This window comes from Gobius niger (genome assembly GCF_951799975.1).
Source record: "Gobius niger genome assembly, chromosome: 2".
Classification (NCBI taxonomy): domain Eukaryota; kingdom Metazoa; phylum Chordata; class Actinopteri; order Gobiiformes; family Gobiidae; genus Gobius; species Gobius niger.
In genome coordinates this window covers 13,698,468-13,719,143 of record NC_136853.1, presented here as the reverse complement: position 1 = coordinate 13,719,143, position 20,676 = coordinate 13,698,468, and the positions used below count along the sequence as shown (strand labels likewise).

The 20,676-nt window shown below is 42.9% G+C and overlaps 1 protein-coding gene across 2 annotated transcripts in view; it reads left to right on the top strand.

Moving 5' to 3' along the window:
* Positions 1–17,963, top strand: part of plppr1 (phospholipid phosphatase related 1) — a 70,552-nt gene extending 52,589 nt beyond the window's left edge. Inside the window, exons 4-8 of one of the 2 annotated variants that reach the window (XM_079582633.1) lie at positions 2–134; positions 6,429–6,679; positions 10,804–10,980; positions 16,264–16,395; positions 17,447–17,963. In XM_079582633.1, the coding sequence (XP_079438759.1) occupies positions 2–134; positions 6,429–6,679; positions 10,804–10,980; positions 16,264–16,395; positions 17,447–17,452 (699 nt within the window). In that variant the 3' untranslated portion in view covers positions 17,453–17,963. The remainder of the gene's footprint in view (position 1; positions 135–6,428; positions 6,680–10,803; positions 10,981–16,263; positions 16,396–17,446) is intronic. The other variant, XM_079582632.1, reaches the window with a different exon arrangement.
* The last annotated feature ends 2,713 nt before the right edge of the window (positions 17,964–20,676 follow it).

The following is a 20,676-nucleotide window of genomic DNA, read 5'->3' as shown; positions in this document are numbered from 1 at the left end:
GATCTTTATTGGCGAGGTGGCCATGTATGTGATGAAGTCCACCAGGGAGGCTCTGCTGGTCCAGGAGAAGACCATAGTGACTGGCGACTGCTGTTACCTGAGCCCTCTCATCCGCCGCATCATTCGCTTCATAGGTAAGACCCTACCCCTTTGTGCAATGGTCACACTTTACACACCTGACATGAGCTCACAACTATGAACAGGAACATACAAATCACAACAAAGATCCAGAAGGTTTTATCACAAGAACTTAATTTTAGAACAGTAGGAATCGGGACTCTACCATTGTACCTGTCTGTATTGGTAAACAACGGGAGCTAGGTAAGACATTCAGCAAATTGGGAACATTGCCATTATTTTTGGTATACTTTTCTGCATCCACTGTGTCCACATTTCACCCCAGACATAAGACCATGTCCAGACTTGAAGATGTGCTCCCTCCATCACTCACACACAGGCCTGGGATGGATCCATTCATCTCTCTTGTCGGCCTTGAGAGAGAAGGCTGTGACTGAGCATCATGTTTAGTACTGTATACCGCCTTCAAACTGAATGGCAAGTGCTTCATAACAAGCTATTATTATTTCACAGATTGGATTCATGATACAGGGAAAGACAATTTGACTCTGTTGCTGATATGTTGGCTCACCTTATAGCATCATTGTCTTCCTCTGTCTCTCTATTTCATTGTTATGCATTCCTGCTTTTTTCAGTATTTTCCACCAGCTTGAGTCACGAGGCATCAGCTCAGCAAGTGCGAGAGGAAGTGTTCCTCTGTGTTTATATTGTCCAAGACGTGGAGATTGTAAATACATGAGCCTGCACTCGTCTCCACTGTGCGGTGGTTCAAAGAGAGCATCGTCGCTACCACCAAAGTTTCTTGCAGCGAGTTTCAAGCTCCAGGCGTGTTTAGCTGAGGCAAGTGCCCCCTGTTAGCGGTGTTTATTTCTGCGGAAAAGTGCAGGGAAAGTGAAATACGGACCCGTTCACGCCTGGCCTGTTATGTTTTGTCTCGATGGCTCTCTCTGCGACTATTCCAAAATATTGTACAAATGTTCTACTTTTAATCTTTGTTCTTGTCTCACTGTATGACCTGCATATTTGAGCTACGACCTAACATTTCAACAGTCTCTCCAAATCTAGTTTAGACACTTTTTAAAAAATCTTGGCTGTAAAATTGAAAATATTTTGAATTTACAGTACTGCTTGCTTCTACTTGGTCTTTATAAGTAAGTAAGTGCTTTGTCATTGCTCAAGAAATTGCATTAAAGTGTTGGGTTAGTCCTGAGCCGCTGTGACTGAGCGCGTCGCCATTGTGGGCCAACCTGCAGTCTGTTTTTGGAGGTGGGAGAAACCGGAAAACCCAGAGGAAACCCAGCTGGCTGCCTTCAGTGCTTCTGTGAAACGGTGCACCGCCTCCTGGGTTTGTCAAAAAAACAAACAAAAAAAAACACTTCTGTACCAAGAGAGAGGGAGGTTGCTGCTTGTTTGGCCCGTGCTTTGAACTGCCAGTGTTCAAGGTTGTGCTGCTTCTTTGGACTGAGACAAGAGTGACTAACCAAGCACACCAGAGCGCGTCCATCAGACGTCTCTGTGACAGCTCATACTTACGCTGTCACCTGTGAGGGGAGCCCCAATGCAAATCGCCCACTGTCAGCCAATATTTATGCACCACTTACTTGGCTTCCCTCTTCCTCCCGCTCTGTTTTATTGCTGTAAATAGGCATTGATTCAATAATAACATAGTGCTGTTGTCCAAACAGCCAAGTGGGCAGCTGTATTTCTATCTAAGCATGTGATGAGTTTACAATATACGCTGCCAGGACATTTCTGTTGGGACAGACTTTAAAAAAAAGGTACTGACAAATAAGGGAGATTTGTAAATGCATATTTTTTCATAATCTTTAGTGCCTGGATCCTGACATATTGTAATGTCAGTAATGTGATGGAGGATAAAACAATGGATTGGTATTTTAAGTATCAGTCCCAGTGGGTTACTCAAAGAAGACATAATAGTAGTTTTCCTCTTGTCTCATTTGGTGTGCATTCAAGCATAGCCACTTGGTACGTTGGGCCTGATACTATTTTACTTCCTTCTCCCAACTCGAGACAAAATGAGCCAAGTACTTTTAAGAGGGCTGTGAGGGCAGGAAATACAGCATTTGTGTTTGAATATTTTACAGATGAAACATAGAACAGTTGTAAGCAGCTTGTTGACCAGTGTGGTCTATGTAGGTAAAAAAATAATTTAAAAAGTCGTTATAAATGGTGCAGCTTATATTCAGGTGCGCTCAATAGTTTAGAATTTACGGTAGTAGCTTTCCTTCATATTTGGTTTCCCTTGTTTTTAGTTTTGCACTTTGGCTTTATTCGTTGGGTGATAAAACTCTGGAGCAGGCATTAAAACAACCTGCATTGTTGTTGTGCCATTTGTGGACTGTCTTATTTCCAATTTGCCAGTTTTAATTCAACAGACAAAATCCTTAAAGGTTATACATCATGCTTCATCGATTCTGAGAATGCTTTTGCTTTTTTTGTACAACACACCTGATGACTACTGCTGATATCACAAATTACACATGATTTTTTGTTTTTTGTTTCACAATTTATGGCGTCATTGAAAGTAAATCTCTTTTGCTAGAACAGTACTGTACTCAAGTAAGTTTCCTAGCGCCTAGCTGAAAGGAGAAAAATGCTCCTCGTTTCTCTTTAACGGCTGTATTGAAAATTGAAAATGTATTTTTTGCTCTTACGGTGGCAATGTGCTCATGGAAAATAAAAGGAAAAAGGCACACCCCACTTGCACACTTATTATTTCAGCTAGGAACTATATTTTGTACATTGTTTTATGGAACTTTTAACCCACAAACCCGTCCTGAGATCTGTCCCAAGGATATATTTGAACTAAACAGTGTTACGCTCTAAGCCTCATAAAAATTTCATAACTTTTTCCACCTCTATATCACCAAATGCTTCGTGCTTGAGTGCCTCATACTTAGATTCATTGACATTTAAGAAAATGTTTTTTTTTTACATAAATATATTCAATCTAAAATGTCAAGTTGTCAAGTCTTGGGTCCAACATTTGATTGCCTTTTTGCAAGTAATGTTTCCAATCTGATTGACCCTCCATTAGAGACTTGTATGTTTCAGTAATTTATCAGAGAACCAAGTTGAAATGAGCCCAGTTGTGATGATGTATAATGCAACTTTTGACTAAAACTGACAACTGTGAAAATGACACCAAACACAACATATCTGTAATTAAAGTAAAATACACATTTCCAGGATTTACTTCTTAATTGAATTGAAGCTATTATGTAAATATTGTAGAATTATTATAATTTTTTATACATTAAAGCAGTACTAAGCAACTCATGCCCCTAGAGGCCATAAGGCAGGTGTCGTAGCATGTTACGTTTTTTTACTCATTAATTGTCTCTGAGAGTAAATACTACGCTGACAGAAAAGACAAAGGGAGAGAGGGATATTGTACATCCAATTACACAATGGAGATAATTTTTTTCACTCAAACTTGGCTGTAAATATTGTTTAAGTGATGCTTGCCCCCAGTTAGCTTTGCCCGTTAGCCTGTTAGCTTCTTCTTCATTATTGCATGAGTGTGTATTGGGGCCTCCGACCCGGTGGCAGTCAAGTTGCAAGCATGGTTTTCTGGCCAGAGACACCAGAGGGAGATGACAGACCCCCCAATCATTCCCACAACATTTGCGTTACCCCCAGAGGAACTACGAAAAAGATTTATTACGGTAAACAAGTTACTTAGTGCTGCTTTAAATTTCAACTCCATTTCTTATTACACATTCACAAAGAACTTAATTTCAATTTTCTTTTCTTTCTTTTTTTATTATGTTTTTTATAGCTTTACATCCGAGTGCACCTGCCCGGCTTTCCTGACACAATCACCACCTCATTTCGGAATTGCCCATTTGAAATTCATAAGGCTGCACCTCTTCATACGAATTACTCTTCCATCCGGTTTGGGGACAATTTCTCAAATTTGCTGGATCATTGAAGTTTCAATAGTTCTCGTCTCTCTCTCTCTCGTTCTCTCTGTCTCTCCCTCCATCTCTGCTCCCCTCATTGCCCTTCACACAATCCATCCCCCTCTCCTACCTCCAGCAGATGAGAATACAAAGGAGAGTAATTTCATGGCTAAGCAGGCCAGATAATCAGCTGCACAGTAGCGGGAATACGAACACGGTCAGTGGTTGAGGTTGGTGAGCTTCCAAGTGTCAGCAGAATCATTCGTGCTACTTCATTTTGTTTATTTGCCAGCTCTTACCTGATGTCCACAAACTGCTTAGCACATTTTATTTCATGGAGAAAAACTGCTTTCCTGCCATGCCGGGATCTCGCTAACGTTAACTCACTGTGATGTGTAATCAATGCCTGAAGGTAAAGAGAGGAGTTTATCTCATCAGGCCCTTGTTAAACTAATCTGTGCACAATTGGTTGCATCAGGCTAATTGGTATGCTCACTTATCCCTGTGCTTTAAGTCTTTGATCAAAATGTTCCCCTGCACTCCATTGCCCTTTTCATTAAGGCAGGCATCCATGCAAGCTGACTTTTGGTTGCATTTTGGCTTCCCATCTTCCTCTTATGAAAACGATTACAGAAATGCACCCTGTGAAGTTCCTGCAGAGTCATAATATTGAAGAAAGTTTACCTACGGGCAGCAGTAGGGCTGAGCGATTTTGGGAAAAAAATAATCCGGATTGTTTTTCCCCATATTGATCGATCTCGATTTTCAATTACTTTTTTTTGTTTAAAAGAAAGAGACAATAAATGAGACCTTTCCTTGGACTAGCAAGTAAACAGATGCTGCAGCCAAACTGAAAACTCCAGCTCACTCAGAAGCAAAAACAAACTCCACACTTCTTGCGTCACAGCAACATCCCCTCACAACAACACACAAACATCTGCAAAAAGTGGAATGTTTGAAGAATGTCAGAAGCAGACAACGCGCGCATGTTTGTGTGCGGAGCCTCAAAAGAGTAGTTCAAAAGTTGAGTTCAAAATATGATCAAACTTATTCACTGTTAGAAGTCCAGCTAATCCACAGCTGCAGCCTCAAAAATAATCCACATGGTCCAAATAGCGATCAATAGTTTTCGAGATCGGTAGCTGATTTTACACTTTAAATCACCAGGTCCTCTCCTCTGGCTGCCGCATGTGCCATCCTTTGCTTCCTGTTTGTTTGGGCCGAGTGTTTCCCTGGGATCGACCTGACAGGCGCTGCAGCATTGCGCCGTCCATATTTTTTCCCAATTGGCCAATTCTCCTCGATTAAAACGCACCTCGATCTTATCGTGATCGACCTTTATTAAAATCATGATTAGATTAAAATCCGATTACCTGCCCAGAACTAGGCAGCAGTCAGATTCTAGATTCAGATGAGCTCAGCTGACTTTTGTAACCCTGTGTTTTTTAACCAGATAAGTGGTACAGTTTGAATTCAGTTACACCGTTTCGTCTCATCAGTCTTGACTCCTGTGTTGGGTGTGGGAGTCCGAGGCCCTGTTGTCAGAGATGTAGCTTGTCGCTACATAGCTTACCACCCCCGAATATGGAGTGTATGAAAAATAATCCGTTGTGAAGCCGAGTGCTTTGGTTATGGTTGCCAGGTGTCAGTGGCCAAACCTACTAAAAGTATCATACGGCATACGGACATACATACAGATGTATGGGGGGAGCTTCCAATGTGTTTCACTCCACAACCTTACCCCGTCTCTCTCATACCAAAAAAACAGCTCTTGTGGCCTTTGATTTGTGGTTTTGATCTTCAAAATAAGGTTTTTAATTAAGGAATAAGCTAAACATTGAATATTTTTCTTGGAAACAGCCCGGCAAATACCCACAGACAGGTTTTCACCCGCCGAAAAGCTGGTTTTGACTTGTGTCATGTGAAAAGCACTAGGATTCCTTTGTTCATACAAACTGACCATGACCAAACTTACATATTACTGTACATATGGTAATACGTTTTGTGTTCATTTGATGGTTAATATGAAACAAAGATTACAGAAACCCCTGTGAAGTTTTGAGGAACCTGATCTCCAGGTTAGGAATCCCTGACCATTTGATTCAGGAATGCTTCATGGGAAATCTTTGGTCAAAGGCAGCGTTTTTCAACAGATTAAGTTTCAGGAACCATTTCCAATTAATCAAGACTTTAAAGGTCTTTTGATTCCCTAATCATCCCATGACAATTTCACACAATAACCAGTATGTCAGGTGATATGTTCTGTGTTTTGCTTTGCCTAATGACAGCAGGGAGATGAGCTGATGGCACTGGGAGATGTCAATCCACACACTAATTTAGCCCGGATCTGAGTTGTACAGGGACGTAACGCCAGGCGGAAGTGATCTACTTATCAGCTCTCATAATGGTCTGTGTGTCCCGCAGGTGTGTTCGCATTCGGCCTCTTTGCCACCGACATCTTTGTGAACGCCGGTCAGGTGGTGACAGGGGGGCTCTCTCCGTACTTCCTGTCAGTCTGTAAACCCAACTACACCGGGACAGAGTGTCGCTTCAACCACCAGTTCATCATCAACGGCAACATCTGCACAGGCAACCCTATCGTCGTGGAGACGGCTCGCCGCTCCTTCCCCTCTAAGGATGCTTCTCTGAGTGTTTACTCGGCAGTGTACCTTACGGTGAGTAGAGAGAGGAGTGCCAGTACTTTAAATATATAATAATATTCACCATATTATATGTAATTTTACTTTTAATGTTGCACTGGGTTTTGTGTTGAGCAATATAAAAACTACTTGTGGTAGGCTCAAAAAATTTCCTGTCATGGAGTACTGTGACAACTGATGCAAGAAGAAAACTGAAGCTATAAAAACAACTAAAGAAGTTGAGACAATTGGGCACCACATCCTGGCATTAAAGGGACTATACAGAGTTTAAAAATGTAAAAACTAAGTGTTTTCCTCCCCCTACATGTTCCAGCCATATCCTTATGTGTAGAATGAGCTCAAACCTGTTAACCACAACTGCCTCTAAAATCCTGCACTGTCACTCAAAAGCAGTGGCGCAAAAAGGGCATACGCAATATATGCCTTGCATAGGGGCGCCAAAAGGACGGGGCGCCAATACGAGAGAGAGAAAACATATTTAAATATACACTGCTCACAAAAACTTAGGGCACACTCAAAAAACACAATGTAACTCCAAGTCAGTCACATTTCTGGGATATCAGACTGTCCAGTTAGGAAGCCACGCTTATTGTGAATCAATTTCACTTGGTGTTGTGGAAATTAAACAGACATCAGGTGGAAATTAGAGGCAATTAGCAAGATCACTCCAAAAGAGGAATGGTTTTGCAGGTGGTGATCACAGACCATTTTCCTGTCTTCATCCTTTGCACCGTATTTTTGGAACACTTTTGCATTTGTCCAGTGTTCTCACCACTAGAGGCATCATGAGGAGGCATCTACAACCCACAGAAGTTGCTCAGGGAGTGATGCTCATCCAAAATGGCATGTCCAGTCGTGCTGTGGCAAGAAGGTTTACTGTGTCTCCCAGCGCAGTGTCCAGAGCATGGAGGAGATACCAGGAGACAGGCCAGTACACCAGGAGACCTGGGGGAAGCCAACCGAGGTCAACAACCCAGCAGCAGGACCGCTATCTGCTCATTTGCGCATGGAGAAACAGGAGAAGCACTGCCCAAGCCCTACAAAATGACCTCCAGAGGGCCACAAATGTGCATGTTGGTCCTCAAGCGGTCAGAAACCGACTCACACACAAGTTGGGCCGGTGCTTACTGCCCAACACCGTGCAGCCCGATTGGCATTTGCCCGAGAACACAGCGATTGGCAGATTGGCCAATGGTGCCCTGTGCTCTTCACGGATGAGAGCAGGTTCACCCTGAGCACATGTGACAGACGTGACAGAGTCTGGAGACGCCCTGGAGAACGTTCTGCTGCTGCAACATCATCCAGCATGACCGGTTTGGTGGTGGGTCAGTGATGGTCTGGGGAGGCATTTCATTGGAGGGCCGCACAGCCCTCCATGTGCGAGCCAGAGGTTCCCTGACTGGCATTGGGTACCGGGATGAGATCCTCAGACCTATTGTAAGACCATATGCTGGTGCTGTGGGCCCTGGGTTCCTTCTGATGCCTGATAATGCCAGGCCACATGTGGCAAGAGTGTGTCAGCAGTTCCTGCATGATGAAGGTATTGATGTTATGGACTGGCCTGCCCGTTCCCCAGACTTAAATCCAATACAGCACATCTGGGACATCATGTCTCGGTCCATCCATCAATGCCACGTCGCACCACAGACTGTCCAGGAGCTGACTGATGCTCTAATCCAGGTCTGGGAGGAGATCCCTCAGGAGGACATCCGTGGTCTCATCAGGAGCATGCCCAGGCGTTGTAGGGAGTGCATTCAGGCACGTGGAGGCCACATACACTACTGAGGATGATAAAGACTCGTTTTGAGGAATTTCTACAGAATTTGGATCAACCAGTGACCTGATTTGTCACTTTGATTTTGACTATAATTTTGGATCCAGACCTAAAGGGGCTGAGAATTTGATTTCCATTTATCATTCTTATGTTATTTTGTTATTTTATTTTTTTTCAACACATTGCCCTACACTATGAATAAAGATTTTCATCCGAAAAATCGAATTGATTGACATCTAGGATGTGTTTTTTGAGTGTGCCCTACGTTTTTGTGAGCAGTGTAGTCGGTGCGCAAGGGACAGCGCCCCATACAGCACTTGACAGCGGAGCCCCATAGCGTCACCAGCGCCCCATTGTAGAGTCCTGCCCGGGAATGGATTTCAATCCCGTTCCCGCCCGCTCCTGACGCCCTACCCTGCCCGCTCCTGAGTCTCCTGCGGGAGTGCCCTCCCCTGTCCGCCCGGGGGAGTCTCAGGGGTCCCGACAAGTCCCGAGTTTTTGAAAGGCCAGCGCCGAGCGCACACCAGAACGCAGTGCACCATGTGCCAAGTGCCAACACGCTTCAAAGGCTTTTCTCAAACCGTGCAGCTTTAAACGCATTATCAAACACATTATCAGACAGAAAATGCCAAACGCAGGCCAGTGTTGTAAAAGAGAGAGCAAATGTGGCTCTTTTTTGCAGGTTAACAGCGAGTTGGTGACGGAAAGCTTACCCTCCCAGAGTGGAGTTCTGACGATGGTTTGTCTTTTTCCGCTACGTCTCTCGTAACTCCCAACAAAGTTTACAGCAGTCTCCTTTTGTCACAGCCCATGGCCTTGCCTGTGTCCCTGTAGAAGGGTAAAAACCTGTGTTTTCCTCCACGGAGCGCATCACCTCTCTGTAGAAATGTGATGAAACTGCGTTTCATGGCGTCTTGGTGTGCGTTGGCTTTAATGACTTATCCAAAGCGCAGCGCACGGACAGAGGGAGGTTTTGACAGGTATTGAACTGACCTGCGCCAGGAGAAAACAGCGGGTTTGACTGTGATTCAGCTGTAAGTCCGGTTGGTCAGTGCGGAGCAAAAGCAGCCAGTGGAGCTGCAGCGGCGTAGGGATCTTGTCTGCATCATCCCGGTGTCCACTGGTGGTGATGCGTAAAAGGCTGCACTACGTGTGTCTAGGCCTCTTTCAGACCGCACGCCGAGCGCCCTTTGCGGCCGAACTGCCTTGCGGCGAGCGGCATGTATTCATACTGCCACGGAGCGGGGGTGAAGTAGTATTGGACACAATGGCGCCAGCTTTGTGTCTGCATACCCCCCCGAAAGTGGGTAGTCGCATAAGGCCTGAGGTGGCAGTAGTGAGCATAAAATGACTAACTTGCATCGAGAACCTTTAATGTTTAACACACTGGGAAAACTGTTTTTTAGTGACCTCTAGACTAATTAATTATGTACCAGCATGGAGAATAACCTCCAAGCCCCCAAAGTGTGTGTAATTTCATTATTGTTATTTTAGAACCACCCTTGCTTCAAATGAACACTAATATTAATTATGTATAGTTTGTTGTTTACTTAGTTAGTTATGTATGTATGTAATATTGTCTTGGTGTAGTTTAGATGCAGACTGCAAAATGGTGACCAAAATAAGAACAGAAAATAAGATGTCAGACATGAGAAATGTCAAAGCACTAAACTGTCACCAGCCTGTGAACATAGAGGACACAGAGGTCCTTTTATATGCCTGTGTGTCGTAAATTCTGCCAACGTGTGAGCCGGCGATAACAGACATGTCAAACTGAACACTTCAAAGGTCAAACTTTGCTGTTCCTCTACGGAGTGATCCAGAGCATTCTTTCATGTTTCTACAGATGTCCTGCAAGGTGACATTTAACATTCCCATCAGGTGTAAACTTCGGTTTGGTTAAAGTCTTTGGATCAGAATGCCTTTCAACTTGTGCTTACAAATACACAAACAGGATAATTAAACACAATGTTAGTGGTATCTTTATTTTACTTTTTTAATTCATTATTGAATCAGTATTTTCATAACTGGTGTGACATAATATGTTAAAATATTTCTGATAATGGTGAAGGACAGTGCAATATAAAATTACTTTTAAAAAGATATGAAGAATGAAAGAGCCCAAGGATTTACCTGTTGTACAGTTCAGAAGTTCCTTTTGCAGGTTGACTCCACTTTATGATCTTTTATTCACATTTCACACACAACAAAAAGGCTTTGTTTTGTGAGAAATTTGACTTACATGATGTAAGGTTTTGACATCGTTTTAGTCTGTGCCCCTCCAATTCCGGGAAAAAAAAAGAAGAAGAAAGAAACGATTTAATCTACTAAAAGCGAAAATGATGAAAAACATTTCTCTTTTCAGATGTACATCACGAGCACGATCAAGACCAAGTCGAGTCGCCTTGCCAAACCCGTGCTGTGTTTAGGCACTCTGTGTTCAGCCTTTCTCACCGGACTCAACCGTGTCTCCGAGTACCGCAACCACTGCTCCGATGTGGTGGCCGGCTTCGTGCTGGGCTCTGCCGTCGCTTTGTTTTTGGTAAGAACAAAGTGTGGGTATTTCGAGGGGGGTAAAAAGAAGATTTAAATTTGAAAGTAGATCAAATAACTTCCATCTGTCACAGCTCTGGTGTTGAAATAAAGTAATGGTTCAAGTGAATTCATGATGTAGCTGCAGAGGGAGTGTTTTTCAGAGGCGTTTGAGCTGCTGAGTCCAGATCACACTAGGCACGCGAGCAAACGCCATCTTTGACCCAAACTCCCAAACAATTATACAAACAAACAAACTCACAAAGACTACCTAAAAGCCACACTGCGTAGAATTTTACCCAATAAATAAAACTGAAATACAAGCATTTGTTATATGACCAATATTTTCATCATGAGCCTTTGCTGTGAGCGGCTCACCTCTCCTCAGACATGACTGCAACTTTACCAGGAGTGGGTACGTCTCCTGCCCGTCTCCATGGAGATGTCGACTAAAGGCAGCAGACTTTGAGATTCAAACAGATTAGGTTCTCGTCCAAATCCACTCTTTGATTACCCACTGCTGCAATAGCATTTTCTGTGTCGAGATGGTCACTAGGAGCATGTTCAACAGTATAGTCCAAAATGTTACACAGAGTACCTTTAAATTGCCTATGCGCTTTTATTTAAGGCACATAGTCACAACCTCCTCCTGGCCATGACCTTTTGAAGAGTTGATTTTGAGGGGTTCAGTATCAGTGCCGATAAAGTGAAACCTCTTGACCATGCCACCTGGATCTGTTTAAACTACTCAAGTTTTGTATGAGATATTATTCAGTCTTGACCTTATCAGGGTAATTCTATTTCTGTACCGATTTATCCATAGAATCCATGAATAAGATCACTCTTTGTACCAGTATGTATAAAATAAATTGAATTTGTCCAGAATGGCTCTCCCATGCTAATGAAAAGGATCTTGATCCTGCCAGTATTAATATAAACAAAGTACAAGATTTCAAGAACCAGCATGTCAACTCATCAAACTTAATTCAACCTATCTTTTCCTTAAAAGCATGACAGCAGGGAAGGGAATTTTTTGTAGCAGCTTGAGTTTACACTGAAAAAAGACCGGAATGATCAATACCCCTACCAGCTCAACACGTAGTCGTGTCTTTGGGCCAAACACTTCACTCATGATGCTTAAAATAACTTTGTAAGTGGGTAGGTGCAGTTTGACTTCAATTGATTGAATGATTTATGAGCTACAGCAACTATTCTTGAACTCTGAAACGTCTTACTGAACTGGTACTAGGAATGTGTGTATTACGTTTCGAGGGTGTTTTTGCATGTACTGAATACCGCGTGGTCGGCAAGCAAACCCTTTCCATCGGACTCATCCCTTTCAAGGACAGCACATGATTCAAGTGATTTGTGGCACACTTCTTATTGCTTCACTCACTGGCACTGAATTTGAACTTTGTCAATGAAATGCAAAGTGATTGGTGACACCTTTAGAGGGTTGACGTCGAACAGGTCATGTACGTCTGGATTCCTATTCCTACCTAATTTGGAAAACTGGGAGCCATCTTTTCTGGTCTTCTGCGATGGACAAGTGAAGCGATATAGCGTTGACCTGAGTGGATATTGGTAAGGAGGGCTTTGTCCTTGAGTTACGAGGATGATCCCACCACCGCTCCCGTAATGAAGGTTATAAGCTTTCAATGATTGGGCCATCAAAATTGACACGGGCTGAGTGAGTGATCTCCCAGGAAAATGGACGTCCGAAAGTCGATCATCACCTCAGCACTTTTGAACCGGCTCATCTTCAGCGTATTACCGACGAACCATGAAGTGAATACAGCCACATATAACTCACACAATGACCTTATGTTGCCAATTGCGCTTATTAAAAACTTGTCACCAAAATGTAGGGGACGACTGACGGACTGCTGTCAAGAGGTGCGATAACTGGTGCTCGGAGACTGGAGATAAAATACTGTACGCTATGAATCTCTGTTCTACTGATCATAGGTAGTGATGGGATTAATGGAGCTGTAATAGGAGACAACTCTTTGGGATCCTATCACTGAGAGTGGATTCAACCAAGTTCACAAATGTTTTTCACCCTTTCAATTACGTGCATGTGGACAGGCTGCAGCGTGCCCTCACTCAATGCGCCTCTGACCATTTCAAATATCACATCCATCCATCCATCTTCTTCCACTTGTCCGTTGCCGGGTCGTGGGGGCGGCTGTTGGAGTTGCCCAAATCACATTGCACCAGCCCCTTATGGCTCCTCCTGCAGGTGGTGGGTCCACAGGAGGACGGCAACACGATTAACCGGGCCTGTTGGTCTCTCATAAGGGGCTTCTGACCCGCTCTTTGTCTGACCCGTCACCTAGGACCTGTTTGCCATGGGAGACCCTACTAGGGGCACGAAGCCCCCGACAACAGAGCTCCCAGGATCATGCGGGTGCTCAAACCCCTCCACCACGTTAAGGTGGCGATTCCAGGAGGGGTCAAATATTACAAATATTACTTTGGGGTAAAAAGAAGAGAAACAGACTTAATAATTAGTGCAAATATTTTTCATTTGTTATTGTGGCCATACCGCCTTTGCTATGGCCAATCCCGTCAGACCTTGGAAGCTAAGCAGGGAAGGGCCTGGCAGGACTTGGATGGGAGGGACACCAGGAAGCCTCGCGAATGGAGTGAGTGAGTGAGTGGTTGGTGGTGGTCGGAGGGGCCGATGGCGCAGACTGGTTGCCTCACTTGCGTTAGTCTACCCTATGGCAGCTGTGGCTATAATAGTAGCTTACCACCACCGAGCATGGAGTGAACGAATAGTGCAATGTAAAGCGTCTTTGAGTGTCCAGAAAAGCGCTATATAAAACCAATGCATTATTGTAATGTTCACATTAATAGAGCACTTTTCTAGCACTCACTGTCTATCAAAATCAGTCTTCTAGCTTTTGGAGTTAGTAACTGAGCTTATGTCAACCAAAAAAATGTACAGTGAAATAAGCAGCACAGCAGATGAGTGTCTTGAAAAGCACTATACAAATAAAATGTATTATTATTATTATTATTATACAACTATGTGAAACTATTGGAAAAACTGAAAGAAAATGTTACGTCTCTTTTCTCAAATGAAATACATTTCAATGATGCATCGTGGAAATCAAACACGTCCTGGCCATAATATCGCCAATGCCATTTTGAGAACGGGGTAGGGACATCAACTGCGAGAGAGCCTTAGACCAGAAGATCTTATCAAAAGATTTAGGAATCATTGTTTGGAGCTTTTGGAGATTGAGAATGGTGGTTTAATCCACACTTCCTGAGCTGGAAGTGTGTCTGTCACCGGGACAAAAGGAAAGCGTGCTCAGTGGACTCTGAATGAACTGACTGAGGGAAAGGCAAAAACAATAGGGCTGCGATGTTAGTCTTTTTCATTCATACAATTGCACACAGTGTTTCCATGAAATCCTAGGTTCGTGTCAGGTTCACCTTAAGATGATGGTGCTGATTGGATCATGCACACAAAATAACCTCCTTTTCACTGGTCATTTTCAGGACACAGGTGTGACCAAACGTAAAGTGTATCAAGTCCACGTTTTAATCCTTTTAACATTTACTTTGAACTAAATGCAAATTAAATAATGATGCAACAGTGCACTACACAAGCAAGCCTTCTCAGTCCAGGAAATCTGTTTTGTTTGCCAAACAATGAAACAGAAATGCATTTGGGGCATTTATTTGGTTACAAGGTCATATCACAGCACATGCAGCTGCTATTTGCTTTTTCAGCACTGTTGACGTATCAGGCACTGGATGAACGATGCGAAATCAACTGTGCATCCTTGAAAATGTGGAAATATATTTAGTTTGTGTGTTCAGTTTTAGTATTTGCAAAGTCAATTAGTGACATCTCCGACTTGGGTTATTGAGGCAAAAAATGAATGAAATGCTGTGGGAGTCAAGGCTACATCGTGAGTTTGATCAAAGTGTCTTGTTAGATCAGAAATACAAACTATCCGCAGATGGAGTTTGTGCACCATGTTTTAAAACAGATTAATCTAATCAGAAGCAAACTATCCAAACAAGTGTTGGAATCTGGATAATTTCTGACTCAGCCATGCAGGAGACACATCATAAATTGCAGTGCGGAGGCTGCAATTTCCCTTTGCTCACTGGCCCATGAACCCTCACAAACACAGGGACCTTGAGCCCTCTCTCTTCCGGTGATTCAGCCCGGCTTCATTTTCTGTGTGCTCCGCCTCAGGGCATGGCTGGCCAGGGGAAAGCCGCTCCCCTCTGGCTGCTTGCTTTGATTAACCAGTCGAAACCAGCGCGTGTGCCGGTGCCTCTAATGTTAAACACAGCACAGTGAATTTCTAACAGAGGGTGATTTACGCCACACTCTGATGAGGCAAACACAGGAGGGTCTGTCAACATGCACACGGCCCTACCTCCAAATATGGCCATCCGTGTTATCTTTGCGTTTGTACTGTAGTGCGTTGCCTGATTGAGTGTTTTGCTGCTGCAGCATTACCTATACAATGATTTTTTTTACAAATCACCAACTCCCTAATTGCTTACAGCGATCCAGTTTATCAAAAGTTGAAACCCTTACCATCCAGTGCCCATAAAAGGAGGACCAAAGTAATCAACAGATAGATGGACCAGGTGAGCCGGCCAAACTCAAAATACAGACGTGGCCTCGGGCCAACTGCTATGCAGCCAGAGAGGCCGAGACACACATCCAAACTAAGCAAAAAAACAACTGCACCAAGTCAAAAGAAAAGCGAAAAGAGGACAGCCGGTCTCACCTGGCCTGCAGCACCAGCGGACTCTGGACTGCAGGTGTGTGAGGGGCGAGCGAGAGGAGGAGTGGGAAGCTTCATAGGCCAGCGCTCCAGAGACAAATACAAACAATATTCAAAATTACTAAAGGAAGGTAAAGAAATACTAAATACTCATTAAAGCTAGACGTTTGCAAAACATACAGATATGTACGGAGCAGTCAGTCTGTCTTCTGGATTAATCTATCTGAGTTTGTTTGTGCTGATCCTCAGAGCAGTTCATGTTCTTACCAATGGGGACGCTGCAGCACAGCTCAACAGGTGACAAAGAGCAAATGGCAAACTAAATATGAGCACACTCTGCAAACTGGCTACCTTACACATATTTTTCAGGTATCATGGAGTAAAAAACGTTGTATGTGACACTATGCTTGTCATTGCAGTTTTCCGTCTTTGCAGCGCCCACTCGCAGAGTAAATGGAGAAACTCGTTATTGCTCCTTATCTCATTTTACTCTTCTGTTGAACTGTTGCCTGCATGTCTTTCTCCAGGGCATATGCGTCGTGAACAACTTCAAAGGCGTTCACGGTGCAGCAGGTAAACGGAAGCAGGAGGAGTACCGCGGTCTGCCCCTCATGACCTTCCCTCGAGTGGAGAGCCCCCTGGAGACGCTCAGTGCACAGGTAAAGCACATGCAGTTGACCCAACATCCAAAATCAGTTATCTCTATATAAGTACTCGTACCCCCAGTGACTGCCCCTCCCAGGGATAATTTGTGATGTTAAAATTTAAGGATGTACCAAATGGTTATGAAAAGCTAACGCTGTATCTGTAATTTTAAAAGCTACTTTAAATTACTGTACTTCTTAAATTTAACCATGCTGCCAACAACTATATATATGGATCCTTTTTATTTGAAATTATATATTTAAGATGACAGCTCAGATTGATCTTGTCACCACATCGATGTTTTTCACCTCTGTCTTCTTAAAGCAGTACTAAGTAACTTGTTTACCTTAATAAATCCTAGTTTTTCTGGGGGTAATACAAGTGTTAATGGGATGATTGGAGAGGGGGGGGGGGTTCATCTCCCCCTGTGTCTCTGGCCAGAAAACTACATTTTCAACTTCACTGCCTACGGGTCGGAGGCCCCAATACACACTAATAGAATCACAAAGAAGAAGCTAACAGGCTAACGGGAAAAGCTAACTGTGGGCTAGCACCACTTGAACAGTATTTACAGCCAAGTTTGTGTGAAAAAAAAAAATCTCCATTGTGCAATTGGCTGTACAATATCCCTCTCTGCCTTTGTCTTTTCTGTCAGCGCAGTATTTACTCTCACGGACAATTACTGAGTAAAAAAACGCAAACTGCTATGACATCTGCAGTGGCGCTTATGGCCTCTAGGGACATTAGCTACTTAGTACTGCTTTAAAAATGTTGAAATTCGATGTTATCAGTCCCCAATTGAGGGTGTCACTAAACATTTCTGTGTGTGTCTGTTTATCTTATACCTTTTATCTTCTTTCTTTCCATTTTTCTTTCCTACTTTTTGTCCTTCTTGCCTTCCTTCTCCGCACGCTGTCATTCTTCTCTGCTTGTGGCGTTTGTTAATTTCCCTATTTTCCACATTTATTCCTCGTTCGCTGTGGTTTCCCCCTTACATCCTTGCACTTTTATGTCTCCCTTTGTTGCTGTCTCTTCTATTATTCGTGTGTATCTGCTTTGTTACAGAGATGACACATGCTCTAAATAGCACCTCCCTCTCTTTTCTAATACGGCACTATACGGTCTGATAACACTGACTTTCATTTCAACCCCTTTTTTTTTCCTTTACCTTCCACCTCGGCCCTTTTGCACTTTGCGTTCTGCCCCCCTCTCCATCCCTGTGCTCCACGTGTGTTTGCAGAACCACTCGGCGTCCATGACAGAGGTCACATGACTAAGGGGGCAGCACCGGGTCACGTTTGCGTCTCCGCAGCACTTCCAGACACAATGACACGAGACGCAGGATGGCGAGGCTCCGATGGCTCAAATACTCACACACTACTGATATAAATGTTGTAGTGGCTGCAGGGATGCTTCTTTCAAATGCTTTGCTTTTTCTTCAGGCTGTGCAGAGCTGCATCGCCAAGGCACAACTTAAAGGTCAGGCTTTATATTAGGATCAATTCGCTTATTTGAGCTTTTAACCACGCTATAATGATGTTTCCGTGCCAAGAACCGCCCTGGACTGGTGTTTTGTTTCTTTCACATTGTTCTTCCTGTCAAAACCCGTCTCCACTCCTGCATAGGCGAGAATGTTGCAACCAGTGAAGCTCTTCAATGTTTTTAGAGTCGATACACACCTTTGCCTAAGTTGTTCTAATGACCATGTCCTTGCTCTTGCTCTTGTTCTTGTTTTTCTTTTCACTCTGCTGCATACCACAATATTAAGTTAGACTACAGGAAACAAAATAATCTGGGGGAAAAAGCATGATATTGAACCTTTAAACTGAACTTTTACTTAAAGCACAGGTGGCTCTTCCTGAAGGAGTAAAGCATTTGAAACATTGTCCTTGGCAGATCCCTGTGTTGATGTTGTAGAAACTTTTGTACATTTTGTATGAATGAGTGCTGTAGCCTGACGATGGGTTGCACAAGATTGTACTGGCCGGACGGACGGTCCATTCTGATTGGTTTTTAAAAACCCTTTTCTGTTGTCTACTGTTTTCTCTGTGTGAAAGCTTTAGAAAAAATATCAAAAGGTTCTTTGTAACATGGACAGTGCGGCTCCTTGTGAGTCAGTATGTTTGCATTTACACTGGGAAATCAAAGGTTCAGTTGTTGTATATAGGAGCACCAAGCACTCCCTTGCAAAATGAAGATTTGTGCCCAGAACTACATCTGGTATAAAAGCCAGTGTTGTGTTTCTCATCTGCTGCAGGAGAAAGAAAACAGGTGCTATAATGCATATATAGATCACGCGACAGGAAAAGCATTACAGAAGTAAAGACATTTGCCTGTTTGTTGTTGTGCTATGACAGTTTACCATATCTTACCCCCGAGCAGTACGAACTAGCATCAACCATTTTAACTTGGCACAATTTCTGTCTGCGGACTCTGTTAGTTTGAACTCACTTCTTCCAGGTGCTTTCCATATTGTGTCTGAAAACCAGTAAATGAATTGATGTTGTTGTGTGATATATGTCATTTGTACAGAAAATAAACAAACAAACAAAAAAATCCTTTTTATTATCTCCACTGTATATTACATGACCACAGGTCATATTTTGTAAAGATTTTTGTTAATCTGTATGATGCTTATGATCCATTTGGACCTGTCTGCCTGCTGTAAACTTGGATATGTTTTGGTATCAGTTTGGTGTTTCTTCCCTTTGGAGGAAATGAAAAGGAAAAGTGAGACATCCTTGGATTAAGAGGGTGTGTGGCACATGTAGTGCCATATCAACCACAATGTACTATAATAACAAAAGTGGATGATTTAATTGTGTGTTCTCTGATCTTCATCCCTGTTTGTTTTTCTTATTGTTTTTCAAATGTCTGTGTAATTCATCTCGTTTGTCATGGCATCAAGGGAAAGGCTTTGAACACTGCGTCTTTCATTGCTGTTTCCTGATTCACTGTGACATTATGAAGGTGGAACTAGCCATCATCGAAATGCTTAAATAAATCTTAGTTGGGATTATTTTACTATTCATTGAAGTATACTTCCTGTGTGAATGTGTAAAATAGTATAAAAACTACTTAAAAGTAATTTTTGGTCTGGCTAGTCATTAACACATTCCATTATTCGTCCTCCCTCCTGACCCCTGACCCCTGACTCATCAATGGACTATGATATTGTGACTCCATTTGTTTTTGGGTGCTGCCCAGCATGATGAAGTTGCCATGTTTTATAGATATCATTATCATTGTGTGTTTTCTTTTTGAAATGCTGCTTACTTTTTGTGTTGGTTTGTCCACAAATTAAATATTCAGTAGCAAAATGTGGTCTGTTGTGCATTTATTACTATTATTTGAAATGCAAAATGCCTGTTTGATTTCCTCATTATGTCAGCATCAGTATACTGAAGAATAAAAGCACTGTATATCAACACGTTATCTTTGATTTCTGTTGTGAAGAGAAGGATTATAGATGTTAGAGTTGCCCTTATATGAGAAAAAGGGCCATTTTCATACTAATTATTGCAAAGTCTGCCAACGCACAGAGCTGAAACCCTGAGACAAACACAGATTAAACTTCGCTGTGTAAATGTACTCGCAAACTCATGGCTGATTACTAAACAGATTTTGCCTAATATGTGAGATGAGATTTGACTTTATCCATTTATTTATTACACTATAAGTATCATGAGTCAACCATGTGAACCGATGGATCCCTGGATCCTGCAAGAGTCTCACACTACTGTCCCGGCACTGCAGCACCCATGGACCCTTCTCCAAATCTTGAAGTAGAAATGGATTAAGATGAAAATAATAAAATAGAATAACAATTCAACACAGAACATGGATTTACAGATGCATTGGCAGCCGTGTGGACATACACCACACATAGTGCAAATGGCTGGAACAGGTCATAAGGTCATGAGTCGGATAGAGAGTGATTGGGTGCTTTTTTAAGGTTACGGTATACTTTATTACCCTCCGTATGGAAATCCATTCTCAGCATTTGACCCAATGCCACCGGGGCGACCTGTAGGAGCAGTGAGCAGCTAGTGTGTGCCGGTGCTCGGGGACACATGTCCAGATTTGGAGCCCGGCTATTGTACATGTTTGTAGTCGTAGGGGAAACCAGACAGTGTCGGGGAGAATACTTTGAAATTATATTTAGTTCCAGAATACTGAATACTCACCTTAAAAAGTATTTAGCAGCGTATTCTGTTCTTTTGTCTAATCAAAGTGCAATGGATAAAAGCAGCATATCATTAAGTAGATGATTAGCCAACACTACACGCCTCTTA